Source organism: Rousettus aegyptiacus, unplaced genomic scaffold (assembly GCF_014176215.1).
Source record: "Rousettus aegyptiacus isolate mRouAeg1 unplaced genomic scaffold, mRouAeg1.p scaffold_m13_p_16, whole genome shotgun sequence".
NCBI lineage: Eukaryota > Metazoa > Chordata > Mammalia > Chiroptera > Pteropodidae > Rousettus > Rousettus aegyptiacus.
Genome location: NW_023416291.1, coordinates 52,925,585 through 52,944,766, shown reverse-complemented (window position 1 = coordinate 52,944,766; position 19,182 = coordinate 52,925,585). Strand labels below are relative to the sequence as shown.

Below are 19,182 nucleotides of genomic sequence, written 5' to 3'. Positions count from 1 at the left end.
GGTGCTGAGGCAGGTGCGGACACCCCCCCCCAGACTGCCTTCGGGAGTGACCCTGACCAGGGACAGTGCCCACCCCACCCACACTGCCAGAGCTGGGACAGGCAGCAGGGACCCGCAGGGCAGCGGCCATCACGGGGGGCGCTCTCCGGGAGCTCAGCTAGGTGGCGAAGACGGCAGGCGTGGAGACGGGGGGCCCGTGCTCCCGCGAGGGCTGCGGGGGCAGCTGTGCTGGAGCGGGCGGGCACTGGCACTGCCCCCCGGCGAGAACCCGCTCCTCGGACCCCGCGCCCCTGGGGTCACCCTCCCCGGCCTCCCCCGCATTGGCCCAGGGCCCTGCCCCACCCGCACCCATCCCTGAGACCCAAAGCTCTGGCGGGCCAGGCGGGGTTTTCGCCGCCTGACATTTGCCAAGCAAGCTGCCCGGGCCACGGAGCAGGACCGGGGGAGGGCTGAGGACACTCACCTCGGCCGGGCCTGTCTTTTTCTGGGCCAGACCTGAGGAACAGAAGGGAGAGACTTCAGACTGCCAGCCCGGCCGCCCGGATGGGGCCCGCGGGCCACGGCCGCTGTCCTCACCCTCCCTGTCACACGCACCTGTGATCTCACTCCGCAGTGACAGGACCCGGAGGCAGGCCTGGCAGGAGGACTGGATGCTGGGCACCCCCCCCCCCAGCTGGGAGCAGCAGGGAGGGACCGCCCCCCAACCCTGACCCACCATTCACCCGAGGACACCAGGCCCCTGGTGGCAGTGGGCGGAGCGACTCTGAACCAACAAAGTGCCGTCCTCCCCTGCTGGCAGGAGCAGGGCCTAACCAGGGGACAGTTGGGTCCCGGAAATCAGGTGACCCCAAGGGGCGAGGTCGAGGGGGAGTCGTGGGGGAGTGTAGGGCCCTGGGGGGTCTGAGGTCAGCGGGCAGGGGCCAGGGACCCCGGCTGGAGCTCCCCTGGCCTTCTCGAGGGAGCTGGTGCCTGAAAGCCAGCCGAGGACGGGCCGCTGTCACCACAGCCTGGGGACAGGCGAGAAGCCAGGCCACTCCCTCCAGCCCCGGCCCCCGAGGGAGGCCTCAGGCCCCCACTGGCCGCACCGGAAAGCGGCTTCTCCTGAGGGGAATCTGCTGCGTGAGGGTGGTGGGCAGACGGCCCCCACCCCCGCCCCCGCCGTCCGCCTCTGTAGAAGGGATGGAGTCAAGGCCCCTGAGGGGACGAGCCTGGGTCCCTGGGGGCCCAGTGTCCTCACAGGGTCCTCATAAGAGGCGGCGGGAGGGTCACGGAGAGACGGAGGAGGCCGCCTGCCGGCCGTGACAAAGGGGCAGGGGCTGTGAGCCAGGGGCGGGAGCCTCGGGACAGCCCTGCCCTGCCCGGGTGCACCCCGCGAGGCCTGTGTGGGACCCCCGGCCGCAGGGCTGTGAGAACCAATGCGTGTGGTCTGACGCCAAGTTTGCAGTGACATGTTTCAGCTGCAACGGAAAACTCATTCTCTGGGTGTTGAGCAGGCGTCAGCCTTGGGGGAAGCCAGTGACGACCAGGACAGACCTGGCCCCCGCCCTCAAGGGCCCGCAGCAGGGAGCAGGGGGAGCCAGGAGGACACTGGGGTGACAGGTAGGGGGTGCAGGTCAGCACCCCAAGGGACGACTTGGGCTTGTAGCGGGAGGGAGGGGAGCAGACACCACGCGGGTGCTCCCGGGCGCCCCCTCGTGGCTCTTTCAGGGATGACAGGTTAGGGCAGGGTCGGGCAAGGGCCGGGCTGGAACGGGGTGACAGGGTTGCGGGGGCCAGGTGCGCGCTAACCGGGTGGACCAGGACCAGGACCGGGGCTCTGAGGGCAGGGCCTGGGAAGACCTAGTCAGGGCAGGCAGGCCGCACCCCTGCAGTGACGGGAAGAACAGCCGTGGGCACGACCCAGGATTCCCACTGGGGCCGGGCAGCTCTGGGGCCACTCTGGCACAGCGTGGCCGTGTTGGGCGTGAGACCCCCAGGAGTCCCTCCATGGAGATGCCGAGGGGCAGCTGGACCCCGAGTCTGGAGAAGGGCCGTGGGCAGTGTCAGGTGCAGACGGACGGGGCCCCCGAGGGAGCCAGGCTGTCTGGGAGGGGTGCAGCCCGGGGAAGGAGAGAGGGAGACAGGGTGGCAGGCCCAGGTGAGGGTCAGGGGCGACCTCACCCCAGCAGAGGGGCCTATTTGAATTGGCGGTGACAGCTGCACATTGTGAAAATAAGAAAAATGCTGAACTATGCTTAAAACTGTGAATTTTATGGTATATGAATTATCTCTCAATAAAAAAAAAAAACCGGTCTGCAGGACAAAGCCAACGGACTGAGGCTGAGAACCCACTCAAGGTCCCCAGAAGGCGGCCAGCCATGTGGGGGTTCTGGCGGGCCCTGGACACCACCCGCACCCGTACAGGGGCTCCCCGCCCCGGCATCCTGGTCACAGGGAGGAGCCTGGGCTCTGGCAGAACCGGGGGCCAGAAGGTACTGGAAGCTGACGTAACATTTTCATTGGCCGCGCAACAGCAGAACAATTCACGGTTTCTTGTCTGGGGTGTGGAGGAAGGAAGAGAAGGCAGGGAGCCGGCGGTGGACAGGGCGGAATAGTCCAGACCTGGTGTGGGGGCCGTGGAGCCCCCCCTCTCAGCACACCTGGGGGCCCTGGGCCTGGCACCCACCCCGCGGTGCCCGCCTGCACCCTCCACAGCTCCAGCCCTTCACCCCAGGGCTCCTGCCCCGGCGGGTCCTGGCCTCCCCCACGAGCCGCCGCCCCCCTGCATCCTCCCGCTCTCACGGGCCTGCGTGGCCGCTCCAGCACCCGCATCTGCCCGCCCCGGGAAATGGCCACGGCCCTCCGGATGCAGCTGCGCTGACCACCAGACAGCTCAGGGACAGCTCGCTGCGTGCCTGGGGCCTCTGCCTGCAGCGAGCTCCTGGCCCCACTGCCTCTCCCTCCCCACCTCTCCGCCCAGAACGTCTGGGCACGCAATGCCAGGAGGCGCTGGCCTGCGCTGGCCCAGGGTCACAGGGCAGGGGGGACAAGGGCAGTGTTTGCGATGGGGCATGTGGCTGGAGCTGAGTGAGCAGGAGGAGGTGAGCGGCAGGCAGCTGGGGCGAGTCCACAGCTGGTGGCCTGGGGGATGGGCACAAGCACACCTCAGGGCCTTGGCACATGCCACCCCCCTGCCTGGAACACCCCACCCCTGGTCTCCCCCTGGCCTTCAGGTCTCAGCCCAGCTTCTCGACGGGGCCTCCCTGCCCTGCCCCTCAGCCCCATCCCCCAGTCCAGCTGTCGGCATGCCCCCCGCACTCTGAATCTCCCCTTTCACCCCCGCTGTCTGACCCACAACCGTGCGAAGCCTGTGAGGGCGGCGACCCCGTCACTCCCGCCCAAACCTGGGTCCCTGGCCTTGTGGATCTTCATAGGAGGGGCGGCTGCTCAGGGGGCATCTGCCCAAGGTCACTCAGCTGCAGGGGGCGGCAGGCGTCCCCACCCACAGGGCCAGGCTAGGGAACGAGAGACCCCACCAAGATATGCCGAGATGAGCCCTTCCCTGCCTAAGACGTGACCAATTATCTTCTGAATGAGCCAGCCGGTTTTTGAAGAAATTGAGTTTTAAAATAGCCCGGGGGAGGGGCGCGCCTGCCAGCAGAGGGGCACAGCTGTGGTGCCTGTGGGGCGTGCCCGCCTCGGGCCCGGCAGCGCCCCCGCGTGACGGCCGGCGGGGGTGCGCGGCCTCTGCCCTCTGCAAACTACGAGCCTGCAAAGGACTGTGGGCCCTCAGGGCCCAGAGAGGCCGCAGCACACGCCCTTCAGCCAACGCACTCGGCTCTACCCTCGGTCTTCCCAGAGCCGCCACTGCTCCCTGCCCTGCTTGCCCCGTCGGGACCCACCTGGACCACCAACCAGCACCGCCCTCTGCCCCGGCCCTCTCTGCGCCTGTCCTCCCCGCAGCCGCCACCAGAGGGCGCCCGTGAGCGCCCGCGTCAGGTCCCTCCTCTGCCCACAGTCCTCCAGGCTGCCCACCTTGCTCTGGGTAAAAGCCCAAGTCCTCCCCGCCCTGGGCCGTGCACCACCACCCGGTCCCCTCCCTCTCCCTCCCTTGCTCGCGCATCCCCAGCCGCACAGGCCTCCTCGCTGCTTGTCCAACACGCCAGGCACAGTCCTGCCCCAGGGCCTTTGCACGGGCTGGGCCCCCCCACGCCTGAATCGCCCTTCCCAAGACCCTCGCAGGCGCTGCCTGCACCGCCGCCTCCCCACCTGCCCTCTGCTTGGTGGAGGCTCCCCAACGCCCGTCCTGGGACCCGGACGGTCCCAGCTCTGCTCTCTCCTGGCCTCCTGGGCCTCCCCCTCAGACACGCCATGCCGCCATCCCACCTCTGGTGGTCGCCTGGCCCTCTGAGAGCTCCACGGGGCAGGGCCCCCTCCCTGTGCCCTTGGTGACCCCCGCACCAGCCCGGTGCGGGGTGCGAGCATCGCTGAGCGGGAAACCTGGAGGGCTGCGTGGAGGCGGCGGGGGGGGGGCCTCACACATCCCCTCAGGCTGAAGGTCCATCCAAGGGCGGAACACCCCATAAGGCCATAGCCCGCGGCGCCCCCTGCCTGGCCAGTCCCAAGCGATGCCTGTCTCCTCGCTCACAGGGCTGAGGGCTCCCCCACAGGCGCCTGGTGAGGACCACGCGCTGTCTCGGGGCCCAGGTGCCAGGTTCCTTGGCCCAGTTTTCCTCCCACGTGAGTTCCCCATTTCAAGATTCACCGCAAAGCTACGGTCACTGAGATGGCCTGGCGCCAGAAGACAGGCCTGGGGAGCGACGGAAAAGCCCGGAACGGCAGCTGAGAACCCAGAGCCAAAGCTGCACACTCAGTCAGCTGACTTGGACCGGGCAGGACGACCCGGGGGGAGCAGATCGCGGTGCTGGGACGCCAGGTCCCCGCGGCCGCGAGGGGCTGTGCCGCACCCCGCCCCAGGCGCAGCAGCACCTCGAAGCGCATCGTGGGCCCACGGGACCTCCGGGGCCGGGCACGCGACAGTGGGTGCAAATGCTCGTGACAATGCTGAGCATTTGGTGTCTCCGACCAGTGCTACCGCGGTCACAAAACACATCGCAAATCTAAACAAACGTAAAAACCGACACTACACGACTCGGGAGAAAACGGGTAAATCGTCACGACCTTGGGCCAGGCTGTGGTTTCTCAGATATGACAACTGGAGCACGAGCTACCACGGAAAAAATAAGGCAAACTGGACGCCATCAAAATTAAAAATGTCTCTGTGTCAAAGGCCCCAGCAAGAAAAACAGCAGAGAACTCATGAGCAGGAAAACATCTGCGAATCACGATCCAGCACGGGCCTCGTGTCTCGAAGGCTCACAACCCAATACGGAAAACAGCCCCAGCGGACCGCGAGCACAGGTGCTAAACGGCCGTTTCTCCAGAGGAAACGCGAAGGGCCAAGCGGCCCGGACCCTGAGAAGACGCTGAGCCCCGCGGACCGTCGGGACCATCGGGGAGATGCGCGGCAGGGCGCGGCGAGAACGGCTCAGACAGCAGCGGGCGCCGGTCGGGCGCCAGTGCGGACGCGGACACGTCGGAGCCTCGCGCCCAGCCTGGGGCACAGGCCTGGGGCACAGCGCCCCGGTGCCGCCAAGGGGGTCGGGCTGGCCGCTCCTCAAGCGGCAGAACCGCAACCCAACGCGACCCGCGCTGCGCAAGCACGGAACACCCCGGGCGCGCGTCGGCTGGTGCCCGCTCCGCCACGCACGGCGCGAAGCCCTGACGCCCGCTGCGCTGGGCGCCCCGAACACGCCCGCGCGGTGAGACGCCGGACACAGGGGCCATGCAGCCTGCCGTTCCCCTGGTGACAGGTCCAGAACAGGCGCGTCCACGAGACAGGAAGCGCGTGAGTAAATTGCCGGGGGGCGGGGGGGGGGGAGGTGGGCTGTGACCGCTGATGGGGACAGGTGCTGAACGAGATAAGCCAGTCGCGAAAGGACAAAGACTGTGTATTCCGCTCACCTGAGGCCCCTGGAGGAGTCAGATTCACGGAGACAGAAGGCACATGGTGGACGCCAGGGGCTGGGGGAGGGCAGGGGAGGGACCCTGATGGGGAGGGGACGTCCTCTGGGGCGGGTAAGAATGTTTTAAAACTGACTGTGGTGACCGGTGCCCAACGCTGTGCACATCGTGAAAGCCAAGGACCTGCACACGTTAGGTAAAGCGTGTGCCGAGTAAATTACCTCTCGATTAAGCCGGCACCCCAGGTGTTTACGGGGTCAGCGTGCAGGACAAGGGGTGTTTTGCACACGTGCTGAGAGGCGCTCTGTGACCAAGGCACTTGCGCATGGCTGAGCACCTCACAAGGGGACAGAGAAGTTGGCCCTGGAGGTGCCTGGGGGCGGGGCCAGGCCTCATTTTGTCATGAACACGTGACACCTTTCCAAAGGGAAGAGAGAAATCACAAGGGAGCACTAACTTGCACACGGGGGGGGGGGGGGGGGGGGAGGGTGCGCGAGGGGCCCTGTGGTGACAGGACAGGACGCTCTCCAGCACAGCAAAGGGGGTGCAGCTGGGGGGCTGGAATGGAGCAGGGGCCGTCCGGGGGCAGAGCCCCAACAGCAGCCCCTGGCCGTCCTCCCCCACGCTGAGACCGGCCCCTACTCCTTCTGCCCCCTGCTCCCCGCCCCTCATCTGCCTGCACAGGGCGAATGTGCTTCCAGACCGGTAAACAGGAAGTGGACAGTTAAGCCGGAACTCCACAGGCTCTGACCACTGGACAGTTTTCCAAAGCCCTGCTGTTCAAGAGAAAGACAAAGAAGGTTCCAGAACCTTCACTGCTCATTCCACAGACACGGCTGCGTACCTGTCTGTGCCCAGCACAGGTCCTGCTGACAAAGTCCAGGACCCGAGGTGCTGGGCAAAGCCAGCCCATGCGGCAGTGGACAACTGTCACATCTGGTCCCGTGAGGCTGAGGGAAGGGCTAAGTGGGGCGACCCTGGCCAGGGGAGGCTTCCTGGAGGTGAGCTGGGGAGCCAGGGCTGTGCAGGGTGGAGGCGGGACGAGGTGCGAAGGCAGCTCGTTCTCGGAGGGTCCACATCTGGGAGGGTTCAGGCCGTGGGGTCAAGATCCACAGAGGAGCCGTCAGCCCAGGAAGGAAGCCTGTCCAGTGTCAGGCCCTCGGGTACCCCCACCGTCCCCGGGTCTCCAAATGCTGTGTGACCCTGGACCGAACCCCAGCGGGAGCGAACCGTTCCCGCACGGGACAATTCCAGATCAGATGCTGCAACCAAGCGCGACTGCAGACCGGCCCGTGTCACGTTCCCAAACCTCGGCCGAGCGCCGAGCTGACTGAGCACCTGCGTTTCCAGGGACGCCGTCTACGCTCGCTGGTCCCGAATTCCACAGCCCAGGGACAAAGGGGCGTCGTGTCTGCAACTGACTCCAATGTCCAGGCAAAGTCACACACGTGCACGCGCCAAGGCAATGAGGTGGAACGGTGACGGCGGGGACCTCGGGGACCTCGGGGACGGGTGACGGCGGGGACCTCGGGGACCTCGGGGACGGGTGACGGGTGGAGACCTCAGGGACGGGCAATGGTGGGGACCTCGGGGACCTCGGGGACGGGCGGCGGTGGTCACCTTCACGTTCTCACGACTTTTCTGCAGGCTTGAAAGGTTTCAGAATAAAATGCTAAAAAAGGAGTAATCCGTACGGAGACAAGTATGAGTGGGCACAGAATCAAGTCTGGAGCGCCGGTCGCTGCCTCCCTCGAGCGGGGAGGGACAGAAGGCCGCTCCCTGCTGCCTGCGGCTCTGGCTGCCGCTCTCCCAGGAAGCGCGTCATCGCTGCAGACCAAGACGTCCCCGCTGCGCGAGGCGCAGGCAGGGAAATGGCACAGAATAGAAAGCCCAGGAATAGACCAGCCACACACAGGAATTTGGTCTGTAATCAAGGCGGCATCTCAAATCAGTGAGGGCAGCAGATTATGCAGGAAAGTGGGGCTGAGACAACTCGGGGCCACCTGGGGAAGCTGGGATCCGCTAAGCCCTCAGGCCTGCGCCAGGATGAGATCCAAACACAGCAGGAATTTAAATGTTAAAAAAAAAAAAAGTGAAATTACAAGCAGTACTAGAAGAATTTAACCTCAGAACAGGCCAGGCTTTTCCATCTGTGACACCGAACGCGGAAACCATACAAGGGGAGACTGACAAATCTGACCACATGCAGACAGAAACGCCCGCCCGGCACTAAGGAGCATCGTTAAGAGAAGATGAGAAACTACTTGCACTTGCATCACAGGTTAACAGAAAACCTTCCTTAATATATAAAGAGCGCCTACAAATCAATAAAGACTGATAGCGCCACTGAATATGGGAAAGATGTCGCTACCCGGTTCCCAGAAGATGAAGTAGGAGTTCTGAGGTGTGTGCAGGCGGGGTCAGGGACCGTGGAACCGAGACAGACGGAGCGGGACCCTCAGCACCCGCCCGAGCAAAGGCCACGAGGAGACTGCCTCTGTGTGGCCCTCACTCCCTAGGGGGTGACGCTCCATTTCCCAGCGCTGACAAAAATACAGAAAAGACTGTCGGGGTGACAGGGCAGGTGAGCGCCCCCGCTAGTCCTGCCGCCATCCCCGTGTGGGCTGGGCGGGCAGGTCACGACCTCAGGCTCGTCTCTGCTCCCTTTGCTGGAATAGGTTTTCAGTGAAACAGATGAAACACTGAAAGGAAGAGCTACACGAAGGGCTCTCACTCCTGCGCAAGGTCCGCCCAAACTGCGGCGACGCCCAGACGTCACGGTGCGCCCGAGAGCCCAGCGCAGGGCTGAGGGGGAGGACGCAGCCACCACTGGAGGGCACGGGCGGGCCGCGGGTTTGTCCGCGTGCGCCGTGTGTTAACCGTCTGTACTCCACGATACTCTGACACCTCGGGCCTCCCGGACCCGGGGGGCTGGCCCTCCTCGCACTGGCCACGAACAACGGCGAGGGCACCCACGATGCGCAGACCGAGCGACCCTCGGCCCGCACCCACCTCCTTCCCCTCACGCAGGAGCCCGTGTCCCCTGCCCTGTCACCAGGGCCAGGCACCGAGACCGCCCCTACCATGCAGCGTCCGCTGAAATGATTCACACGAGTGGCCCTGAGCGGACTCGGCACGCCCCTGCTGTCCGTTCCGTCCTCGCAGAACCCCGATAAAGGCCAACCCGCCACGCGGTGCGACGCGTGCCCTTCCTCGCCCACCCTCTTGGGACCTGTGAGCAACAATCTCTTTTCGATGGTGGCCGCCTCATCTGTGGGGCTCCTCGTGCCCGGTTAAGACACAGCCCAGCAGCACTGACGAGCCAGCCAGGCAGCTCGGGCGCCGGGGCGCAGCCTGCAGCATTCACCGCCCCCAACACATGTCAGGCGGGCCACCAGCAACCATCAGCGGCTGCCGGGGCCCTCAGAACCGACCGCCCAAGCTGGGCTCCTCTGAGTGATGAGGGGCCCTGCTAATGACACTGGAACCGCGACGGTGGCCCGGGACCTGCGTGCGCACCTCTGTAGGTGACCAGGAGCATTTGGGGTGACAGCAGCCCCGTCACCAGGTCTCTGGATGATTACAACGAGCACAACTCCCTGCTGCTCCTCCAAGGACACCTGGCACACACAGGAACGGGCCTCGGGGACGGGCTGCGGAGGGGCGGGGAAGCCTGTCACAGGGCAGGCCCTGCGCTGGGCTGACTGGCACAGGCCAGGGCCGCCCCCGACAGACGGGGCCGGGGCACGCGGCCGGGATCAGGGCCAGGTGGGCTCGCGACGGGCCGGCAGGTCGGGCACACGGTGCCTTCGCGCCCCATGCGTGTGCCACTCGCCCGGCCCTGCTGAGCGCTTCGTGGGCGCCGACTCAGCCTCACGCGAACCACGGGGGGAGGCGGATCTGTGACCCCCGCTTTGCCAGTGAGGAGACCGAGGCACAGGGTGGCTGAAGGACGTGCCCCGTGGCTGCTGGGACGCCACTGCCCACTCTCCTCGCTCGTCCACTACACCAGCCCCTCGGGCCCCTCACCTGGCCACACGTGGTAAGCGCCCTCTCTCACCAGGGGCGCCCGCTGCACCGCCAGCCACCATGGCTCCCCGGACGGGGCTGCATGAGGCCCACGACACAGAGGAGACACCGCCCCCAAACAGGACCAGGCCGTCAACACCTCCGACAGCGACCCCACAGCCCGTCCAGGAGAAAGGTCACAAACGTGCACGCCGCACGTGCAGGAGAGGGGCCGACGTGACAGAGGCCAGGCTCCTTTCTCCAGCCAAAGCCAGAGGCCCGAGGCCTCTTCCATCCCACGGGCTCAGGCGCTCAGGGCCCCTCAGGTGGACCCCAAGTGCGGCCTGGTGGGGCAGGCGGGGCAGGGCCCTGGGGCTAATCCCCTCGGTCAGCAATCCCCAGGGGGTGGGGGTGCAGTCCCCCGGCTCAGGCTGCAAGTCCAGCTGGCAGCGGCAGGAAAATCCCCAGCGGGGTCTGGACCTGCCCGGTCACGTGTGCTGACACGTGGCTAGTCACAGAGGCAGGATCTGGGAGCAGGAAGGCCTGGGGGCCCAAGACCCCTTGGAACCCGGGCCCCTCCCTCTGTAAATGCCAAGGTCACACGGCTGTCATTTCATGAGTGCCGCCGGGGGCCGTAGGCCTCATTACTCCTGTCCCCCCAGAATCCTTGGGACCCCACTGCTCTCGTCTTCAGAGGAGAAACCAAGGCAGAGGGCAGGGAGCTCAGCTGCTCAGAGGCCCAGTGCCCAAGCCCCAGGCCACCCTGGCCAGGTCTGTGGGGCGCCCCTGCCCTGCAGGCCCCCGCCAGCCCCGGGGCCCCGCTCCTCCCATAGCAGCTCAAGCCTGCCAGAGCCCAGCCCCCCAGACCTGCTCCTTCCTGGGCTCTGCTCACACCCCCCAACCCCAGGGTGCAGGCCAAACCCTCCACCCTGTCTCCCTCGCCAGGGGTTCCTCATCTCCCTCACCTCCCTCTACCCCCCCACCCCACCCACCCTGGCCCAAGCCCCCCGCAGCCCCTTCCCCACGGAACAGCCAGGGCACTCTGCGAACTGAGCCCGGGTTCAATGCCCTGCTCCGACCATCAACTGAACTCAGAGCCAACCAAGGCGGGGCCGGAGCCTGCTGGCCCCGCCCCATCGCCTCAGCCCCGCCCCCAGGCCGGCCCCGCCCACCTCAGGCCCCGACTCCGCCTTAGCCTCGGCCCACTGGAGCCTCAGGGCCTTTGCATGTCCCTTGGCCTGAAAGCCTCCGCTGTCGCCTCCTCTCTGACCACGCACCACGGCAGGCCCTGGTCACCGAATCACCAGGACACCTGATTCACTTCCCTCTCTGTGCTCACCGCTGTCCGGGTTTTATTCAGAGAGCAGCAAACATTTTCCATGAAGGACCAGATAGTGAATATATTCCACTTTGCAGGCCATGAGGTCCCTGTCCCAAGACTCGGCTCTGCCACTGTGGCGTGGAAGCCGCCCGGAGCAGCATGAGGGAATGGGCTCGGCACCACGACGAAAGCGTTCCCGCCAAAAACCTGTGGTGACAGGACGGAGGCACAGACTGCTGCCCCCGCTGTTCCCTGTTCACTCGTCGGCCACCCGCATCCTGACCCCCGCCAGCTGGGGGCCCCACGGGGGCAGCGAGGGAACCCCTGGGTCCTGTTGGGACCTAGCACCCGCCCGGAACCCCACGTGGCCCACAGAAGGTGCCTAATAAGTGTTCAGTATGTTCAGTAAACATTGCTCAAGGACTAGGAGGCGACTGCACCCTGGGTCCCACAGCCGCCCCCAGCTTGTGCCCAGCTCCACGCGACACCCGTGGGCCTGATGAGGGAAACCCCACTCGGGGTGGGGCACGTGCCACGCCGGGGAACCCGCTAGGGGCCCTGCACGACGCTCCCCTCCGCCGCTCCCCTCCACCACCTGCGTGGTCGCACGCCCGCTTCACAGGCGGAGACCCTGGGGCAGAGCGCCCCCAGCTGGTGAAGGTGGTCCGGTCCGGCCCCCAGGGCCCCTGCACGGAGAGCATCGGAGAGCAACGAGGCTGCGGGTCGAAGCGCCTCATGTCGCACCGCTAGAGAGTGGCCGGGGTGGAGTTCGAACTGGGAGTTTTCTGCCCGCTCAGGCCAGCGCCGACTCGCGGTGAGGGGAGAAGGGCGCCGCGGTTCCCAGCCACCCTGCGCCCACGGCTGCGGAGGAGGCCTCCAGCGATGACACCACCCAGCGGTGCTGGCCCCTGGCTGCTGGCCGGGGCTCTCTCTTCCCGCCCCTCTCTCAGGCCTCCCTCAGATGTCAGGGGAAGCCTCGCCGAGGAGACATTTCAGCAAAAGCTTGAATGAGCTAACGAAGCAAACGACACATATGGGAGCCGAGCGTTCCAGGCAGAGGGCACAGCCCGTGCCAAGGCCCTGGGGCAGGACAGGAGTGTGCATGGTGTGCTGGAGGAAAGGCGAGCAGGCCCCCGTGGCTGGAGCAGAGAGAGTGTGGGGTGGAGGAAGGGGGGCGGGGAGGAGGGAAAGGGAGGAGGGGGGGCCCAGCAGGTCATGCAGGGCCCTGTGGGCCTCCAGGGGCACTTGGGATTTCTACCCAGGACGCGGCCAGCCCTGGAGGCTGCGGGCAGAGGGAGGACGGGGCCTGAGGCAGTCTCTAGTGGGAGGCTTCTGGAAGGAGCTGCAGGGAGCACAGGAAGGCGCGGGCCCGAGCCAGCGATGATGACGGCGCTGGACCAGGTGGAGGCAGAGGAGGGGGAGAAGGCGGATGCCAGGTCGGCTGTGAAGGCAGAGCTGACATAATTTGCCACCAGATTAGATGTGGGAGTGGCTGGGGGTCTGGGAAGAAGCAACTGTTGAGATATCACAGAAACGGGAAGGACAGGAGGAGGTCGGCTCAGAAACAGACCGCAGCTCAGGCCAAAAGCCCACAGGCAGCTCTCGGGCCCACGGCCGGCCCCGTGAACGCGTCCGAACCCCTGGACCAAGGCGCCCCCGTGCAGCCCCCAAAAGCCAAAGGAGAACTGGTCAGGCCTTCGCTGGACCAGGCCTTGGGAGCCTGTATTTAAAATAACCAGATTCTAAATACCAACGAGATCAGTTTCATCACCCATCAGATTGGCCCAAACAACCGGGGTGATAATGGCCTGAGCTGGCAGCGCTGCAGGGCGGTTCGGCCCGCCAGACCTTCCTGAAAAGCCATCGGGCATCTGTCGGTCAGTGTTCGACCCGCGTGCCCCCGACCCCGCCATTCCAAGGCAGGACTCCAACTGCCAGGACCCAAAGTGCCCAGGGACAGGCCGCGCTCAGTTGAGACGGTCACAGCCTTAACAGCGGGAGGCAACTCCAGAAACGGCCTGCGTCCCCAGCGGGGTCCGGTGAGTCAGTAAAGGCTCCTGCCTGCAGCGGCTGCTGCTAACCATCCGGCACCCTCACCCCATTGCACAGACGAGGACATGAGGGTCTGGAGAGGTCAAGGCATTTGCCCTTTGAGGTCACAAAGCAAAGGAGGGACCCGGACAGCGTAACACTGGGGTTCCCACCCCCTTAACCACGAAACCATATCCTCTCTGAAAAAAATGACTGGTACCGACATGGGGGGGAATCCAGACGTGGATGAAGAGTAAGCAGGTTACCGACTAGTCGAGTACCGCGGCTCGCCCCAGGTGACTGTGCCTCCGGGGGACACTGGGCCTTGCCTGGGACGTCGGGAGCTGTCACAACTGCGGAGATGCCCAAGCATCGAGTGAGTGTGGGCCACGGTGCTGCTCAACACCCCTGAGGGCGCAGGAGGGCCCTCCAGAACAGTGCATTCCGGCCCGAACACCACTAGCGCTGGCACGTTGCTTGAGCCGTCCTGGTGAAGAGCGCGCGGGGCCGGCTGCGGGTGCCTGCACTGGCGGGGCAGCTCGGGAAGCAGGGGCAGCGATCGCCCACACCACGCAGAACCCCGGGCAGGAGAGACGGGTTTGGAGCGGGAGGGGCAGTGCCGAACTTTGAGTAAAATAAATGACTCGCTGAGGGAGTCAGATTTCTGTGGATTTTGGCGACAAGCAGACCTTCCAGGTCCCACAGCTGGGGCCCGAGACTTTATCTGTCCCCAGCGGCTCTCCCAGCCCGATAAGACAAATGTTTGCTCTGCGGCTTTCCCGTGGTCACTGAGCCTGGGACTATGTTGTCTCTGACCTGCCCAGGCCAGAGGGCTGACGGCGGGAAGTCAGGGGGCTGAGGAATGACCTCTCTGGGGGCCTCTGCCACGTGTGGCGCCGGCCAGGCCAAGGCAGCAGCCGCCGCGAAGAACAAGGATGAGGCCACTGGATGGCTGGGAGGAACTGTCATCCACCGGACGGTTCCAGAAGCAGCCGGCGAGGAGGCGGTGGGAGTCTTCTAAGCCCAGCGCCGCTCCCTCCAGACACCTCTCCCAACTCCCAGGCAGCTCAGCATCCTCCCGCTGGCCAAGGAAGCTTCGGGAGGCCGAGGGAGGAGGAGTAAGGATGCCCGTGTGGGTGTCTGCAGGCCTGTGCCTGAGAGCCGCCTGTGCGGAGCAGACGGTTCTGTGGTTCAGGAAACTTCCTATTTGGGAGCGTGTGACCTCACCGGGAGAAGGAAGCAGTCCTCTGGGCAGCGGCTGGGTTCTGCTCACCGCCCCAGAGAAAGGCGGGTGGGAGCCGCGGGGCTGGGTGAGGCCGCCATGCCCCCCACACCTGCTCTGCTGAAGGCCAGGGCGGCAGGCCAAGGAGAGGGGCACCAGGCCTTCCATGGCTACAAGCAGCCCTCAAATCCAGGGAGGTCTGGGGGGGACTTCCTCCTCCCCCATCTGCTTGCAGAGCCCCAGCACTCGTAGTGCCTCTAGGCATCAGGCCCTTAGCTGTAGCCCCTTCCTGTGATAAGGAGGTACACCGAGCCCTAGAAAGAGAGGAAATGGCTAGCGCACCAGAACCGGGTCTGGTGACTTCCAGAGGGAGCAACGAGATAGTCAGGAGGCTGACCCAGATGGCCGCAGACACCCTCTCCCCTCCACCCCAGCTCCCCTGGCCTTCAGGCCGATAAGATGCGCCCATCCGGCTGACACCTTGTGGGGGGAGGGAGTGAGGCCCGGAAGCTGAAACCATCAAGGTGGGCGGCCCGGAGGAGCGGATCCGGGCAGGGGCAGGAGGGGACATGTGGGGCAGTGTCACCCGCCTGCCTGCCGTGCCCCGCCTTAGAGACAGGGCCCCCACCAGAACCGGGGGTGCTCCACCACGGCACACGGTCAGAACCAGCCCCTGCCAACAAGGCTGGGGCGATGTCGTCCCCAGCGCCCTCAGCCGGAGCCAGTGCAGTCACCCCCCACGCGCCCTAAATAGGGGTGTTATCCCCTCAGGGTTGAGGACCGGTCTTCCCCGCACGCCTCCAAAAGGGGGCTGCTCCACCCACGGGCTCCCAGAATGGGGGCCTGCACCCGCCCGCGCCCCAAGCCCGCGCGGCCCCTCCCCCAGGGACCCCCGGCACGGGCGGCGCCACCGCAGCCTTCCCGGCGGGGCGTTCCATCCTCCCGGGGACCCCGCGCGGCGCGTCCCGGGCTCGGGCGCCCCCATCCCGCCCTTCCCCGCGGGGCGCCCGCGAGCGGCAGGCTCCGGGCTCCCCGCAGCGGGTCGCGGCGCCCCTCTGGCGCTCGGACGGCTCCACTAGGCCCGGCGGGGGAAGAGGCCCGGCGGGTCCATTCCGGGAGCGGGGAGACGCGCGGTCCGGGACCGTTACCTGCCGCCGCGCCGCTCTCCGCGGCCCAGGCCGCCTCCGCGGTCACGGCCCCCGCCTCGGCGCTCTCTGCCTCGTCCGGCACCTCCAGCTCCATGGCCGCGCGCACGGACCGGCCGGCGGACGCGCGGCCGAGAGCTGCTGCGAGCGGAGCTGCGGCGGCCGCCGCTGAACAACAACCGCCGCCGGCAGCAGGGCGGAGGGGGGGCCGGGCCCGGAAGGCGGGGGGCGGGCCGGGGGCGGGGCCATGGGCGGGACCAGGCGCGCCGCGGGCGGGACTGGCGGGGTGGGCGGGGCGGCGGCGGGAGGGGCGCCCGGGGCGGGGCCAGGGACGCGCCACCGCGTTCCGCGCCCGCTGTCAGTCCGGGCTCGGGGCGGGGCCTGCGTGCGTCCCGGGCTCAGGAGCGCCTCGAGCGCCCCCTCGCGCCCAGGGTGTGCAAGGGCAGCGCAATTCCTGTCCCTTGGCACTGCAATGGTAACAGCGTTATATATGATAAACATAAGTAGTTAAGACTTACAATTAACAAATTACTTAGCACGATACTAAAGTAACACTTATAAAAAGTTAAAATAAAATAAAATGACATTTATATTATTTATGTTGCGTGTTTTAGTGTAAGTGGTGATTATATGATAAAGTAATTTTTATGCATAATATGTAAATCATACGTAATATGATAGACATTAATATTATCATTAAATAAAAGCTGATGCATTACCACATAAGTAATCTTAACATATAATGTACAAATATCATACATAACATTATTTATAACATAATGGTAAATACATTATACAAAGTAATAACGTTGTTAAATGCTAGGCTTGGTGCTGAAGACTTTGCACACAACGTCTTCGTACATCAGGGACCTGCTTTTGTTTGCCTTTTTTTTTTACAGCTGATATGTTCCCAGTACCTAACACATAACCTTACACCTAGAACACAATAAATATTTGATGATATCGATCAACCAAATGAAAACTATTATCTCCATATTACACACAAGAAAACAGGAACTCAGAGAGCTGAAGCCACTTGCTCTGAATCACACAACTGTGTGATTCACAGAACTGTGCTGTAAATCAGAATGTTTCTGTATTAAAAATGGTTGTGTTAATATTGTTATTAAAGTCTAATGGTGAATTTGTTAACGATAGGGCTAGGTGGTTATTAATTGTGAGGTCATGATTTGGAGGGTAATAAGTGTCGTTACCATTAGTAGTTTTATTCATTACTAATGATTTATGCTGTGGGGAGTGGTGCCCGGCACCCTGCTAGTGAGGGCCAGAGCTGAGATGTTTTCACCCAGGCCAGTCTGGAGACGTGTTCCTTCATCACTGCCTGGGGTGCTGGCAAGGTCGGCAGGAGGCTGATGGGGCTGGGCTTTGAGGTGCTTGGCGATGGGATGACAGGGGATCGGGAAGATGGAGCAGTTCACAGTCAGACCCAAGGCTTAGAAAACTGCTCCTGAAGTGTTCTTCACAGCAAGGAGGCAGATCAAGAAAAAGGAAGACGTGATGAACAGGACCCAGGCTGGGGCAAAGGGAACCCCCGGGTTGCTGTGCCCTCTTAGACGCGAGCTGAGCCGGAGGGGAGGGGGTCAGAGGGCCCAGGGAATGGACAGACGATAGGTGACCACAGCATGGTCCAACCAGACAGTGGAGTATTATTCAGCCTTAAAAAGGACAGACGCCTGCTACATTCCGACATCTGCTACCACATAAATGGACCTTGAGGACATTATGCTCAGTGAAAGAAGCCAGACACAGAAGGGCAAATACCGTGTGATTCACTCCCCTAGAGGAGTCATGTCCATAGAGACAGGAAGTAGATGGTGGAGCCAGGGCCTGGGGGAGGGGAGGGGAGTGCACGTTTCATGGGGACAGAGTTTCAGTTTGAGAAGAGGAGAAAGTTCTGGAGATGGATGGTGGAACAGCAATGTGTGTGTGTGTGTGTGTGTGCACGCGCGCACGTGCTTAATGCCGCTGAGCTTTGCATCTAAAACTGGTTGAGATGGTAAATTTCGTTATGTGTATTTTACCACCATTGAAAACAAAACAAAGGCTCCAGGAAGAGTTCTTTGCACACATGCCATAAATAGAACTGATTCCTCTTGAATCCATCTGGGAGAGAGATTTAGACCAGCGGTTCTCAAAGCATCACCCAGGAGTTGGGTAGAAATGCAGAATCTGGAGCCCAACCCAGACCTCCTGCCTCAGAAATGCGAGGGGCGGGCATAACCTGGGTTTCAGGGAGCCCCCTAAGGCAATTCGAATGTCCAGTAGAGTTTGAAAGGCACTGGCTCAGAGAATAGGAGACGGGCTGGGGGGTTGGATCAGTGATAAGGATCACGAAAATGAGGCGAATTTTTAAAAATCAACAACTCGATTCTGAACCTCTCCTGGCAGGAAGTGAAAACTAAAACTGAAAAATCAAGAAGTGGCAGAACAGGCATTATTGAGAGACGGGGAAGTGAAGGTCAACATAATTTAGCTTAAAAGAAGCTATAGGGACCGCGCCTGGAAGGAGAAACTCACTCTGCTAATTTTAACAAACCTGCGAGTGGGAATTCCACTCTTTAAAGCGCATGCACGCATAAACCTGAATTTTTTTTTTAAAAGAAAAGTGGCGCCAGAGTTGGTGGGGAAGGGGACAGGAGTGGACAGGCAGAGGAGGGAGAGGAGGGCCCCGGATCCGGGCGGGCGCCGCTCTTGGTGCCCTCGACTCGCCCTCCCACTCACATCCCTGTTTCCTCGTTCCCGTTTTACAGGGTGGAACACTGAGGCTGCCGGGCCGTGGCCGGTCGCATGGTTTACGGCGCCCCCTGGCGGCCTGAGTGGCTGTTACCATCAGCGCTAGGTACCGGGTAGGAGGGGCCCGAGCTCTCCCATCCCCCTCCCCCATATTCCATTCATTCATTCATGCCACAAATATTTATTGAGCACCTACTGTGTACCAGGCAGTGTTGTAGGCCACGGGGATACCGGAATGAGCAAGGCAAAATCCCTGACCTCTCCGTAAGGTGACATTCTAGAAGAAGAGACAGATAGAAAAGCACGAGACGGAAGGCAGTTTCGGCTACGTTGAAAACAGCGCGGATGAGAGAGACATCACGGCGACAAAACGCGACCCAAAACGATGGGTTCGACAGCTAACACTCATTAAGCGCTTATTCCAACCCCGTCCAAGAGAACGGAGCAAGCCAACTTAAATTTAAAATCTTACACCTTAAATTTTCCCATAGCCACGACTGAAAAAGTTAAAAAGAAACGGGTGAGATTAATTTTAACGATACATTTTGTTTCACCCAACACATCTAAAATATTATCATTTCAACACGGAGTCGCTATTAAAAGTAACATGCTATTTTACATTCTTTTTCTGGGTACCACGTCTTCCGAATCAGGTGTGTATTATACACCTAACTGCATCTCATTCATTCTGGCCAGCC

General features: G+C 63.2%; 1 protein-coding gene across 8 annotated transcripts in view; it reads right to left on the bottom strand.

Moving 5' to 3' along the window:
* The window catches only part of PIP5K1C (phosphatidylinositol-4-phosphate 5-kinase type 1 gamma), a 37,964-nt gene extending 22,045 nt beyond the window's left edge, over window positions 1-15,919 (bottom strand). For 3 of the 8 annotated variants that reach the window (XM_036234105.1, XM_036234107.1, XM_036234104.1), the window contains exons 1-2: window positions 15,734-15,919; window positions 464-495 (exon numbers count right to left, since the gene is read on the bottom strand). In XM_036234105.1, coding sequence (XP_036089998.1) covers window positions 464-495; window positions 15,734-15,827 — 126 coding nt within the window. In that variant the 5' untranslated portion in view covers window positions 15,828-15,919. Of the gene's footprint in view, window positions 1-463; window positions 496-594; window positions 5,554-15,733 lie in introns of those variants that run through there. The other 5 variants (XM_036234102.1, XM_036234103.1, XM_036234106.1 and 2 more) reach the window with 5 other exon arrangements.
* Window positions 15,920-19,182: the final 3,263 nt, after the last annotated feature.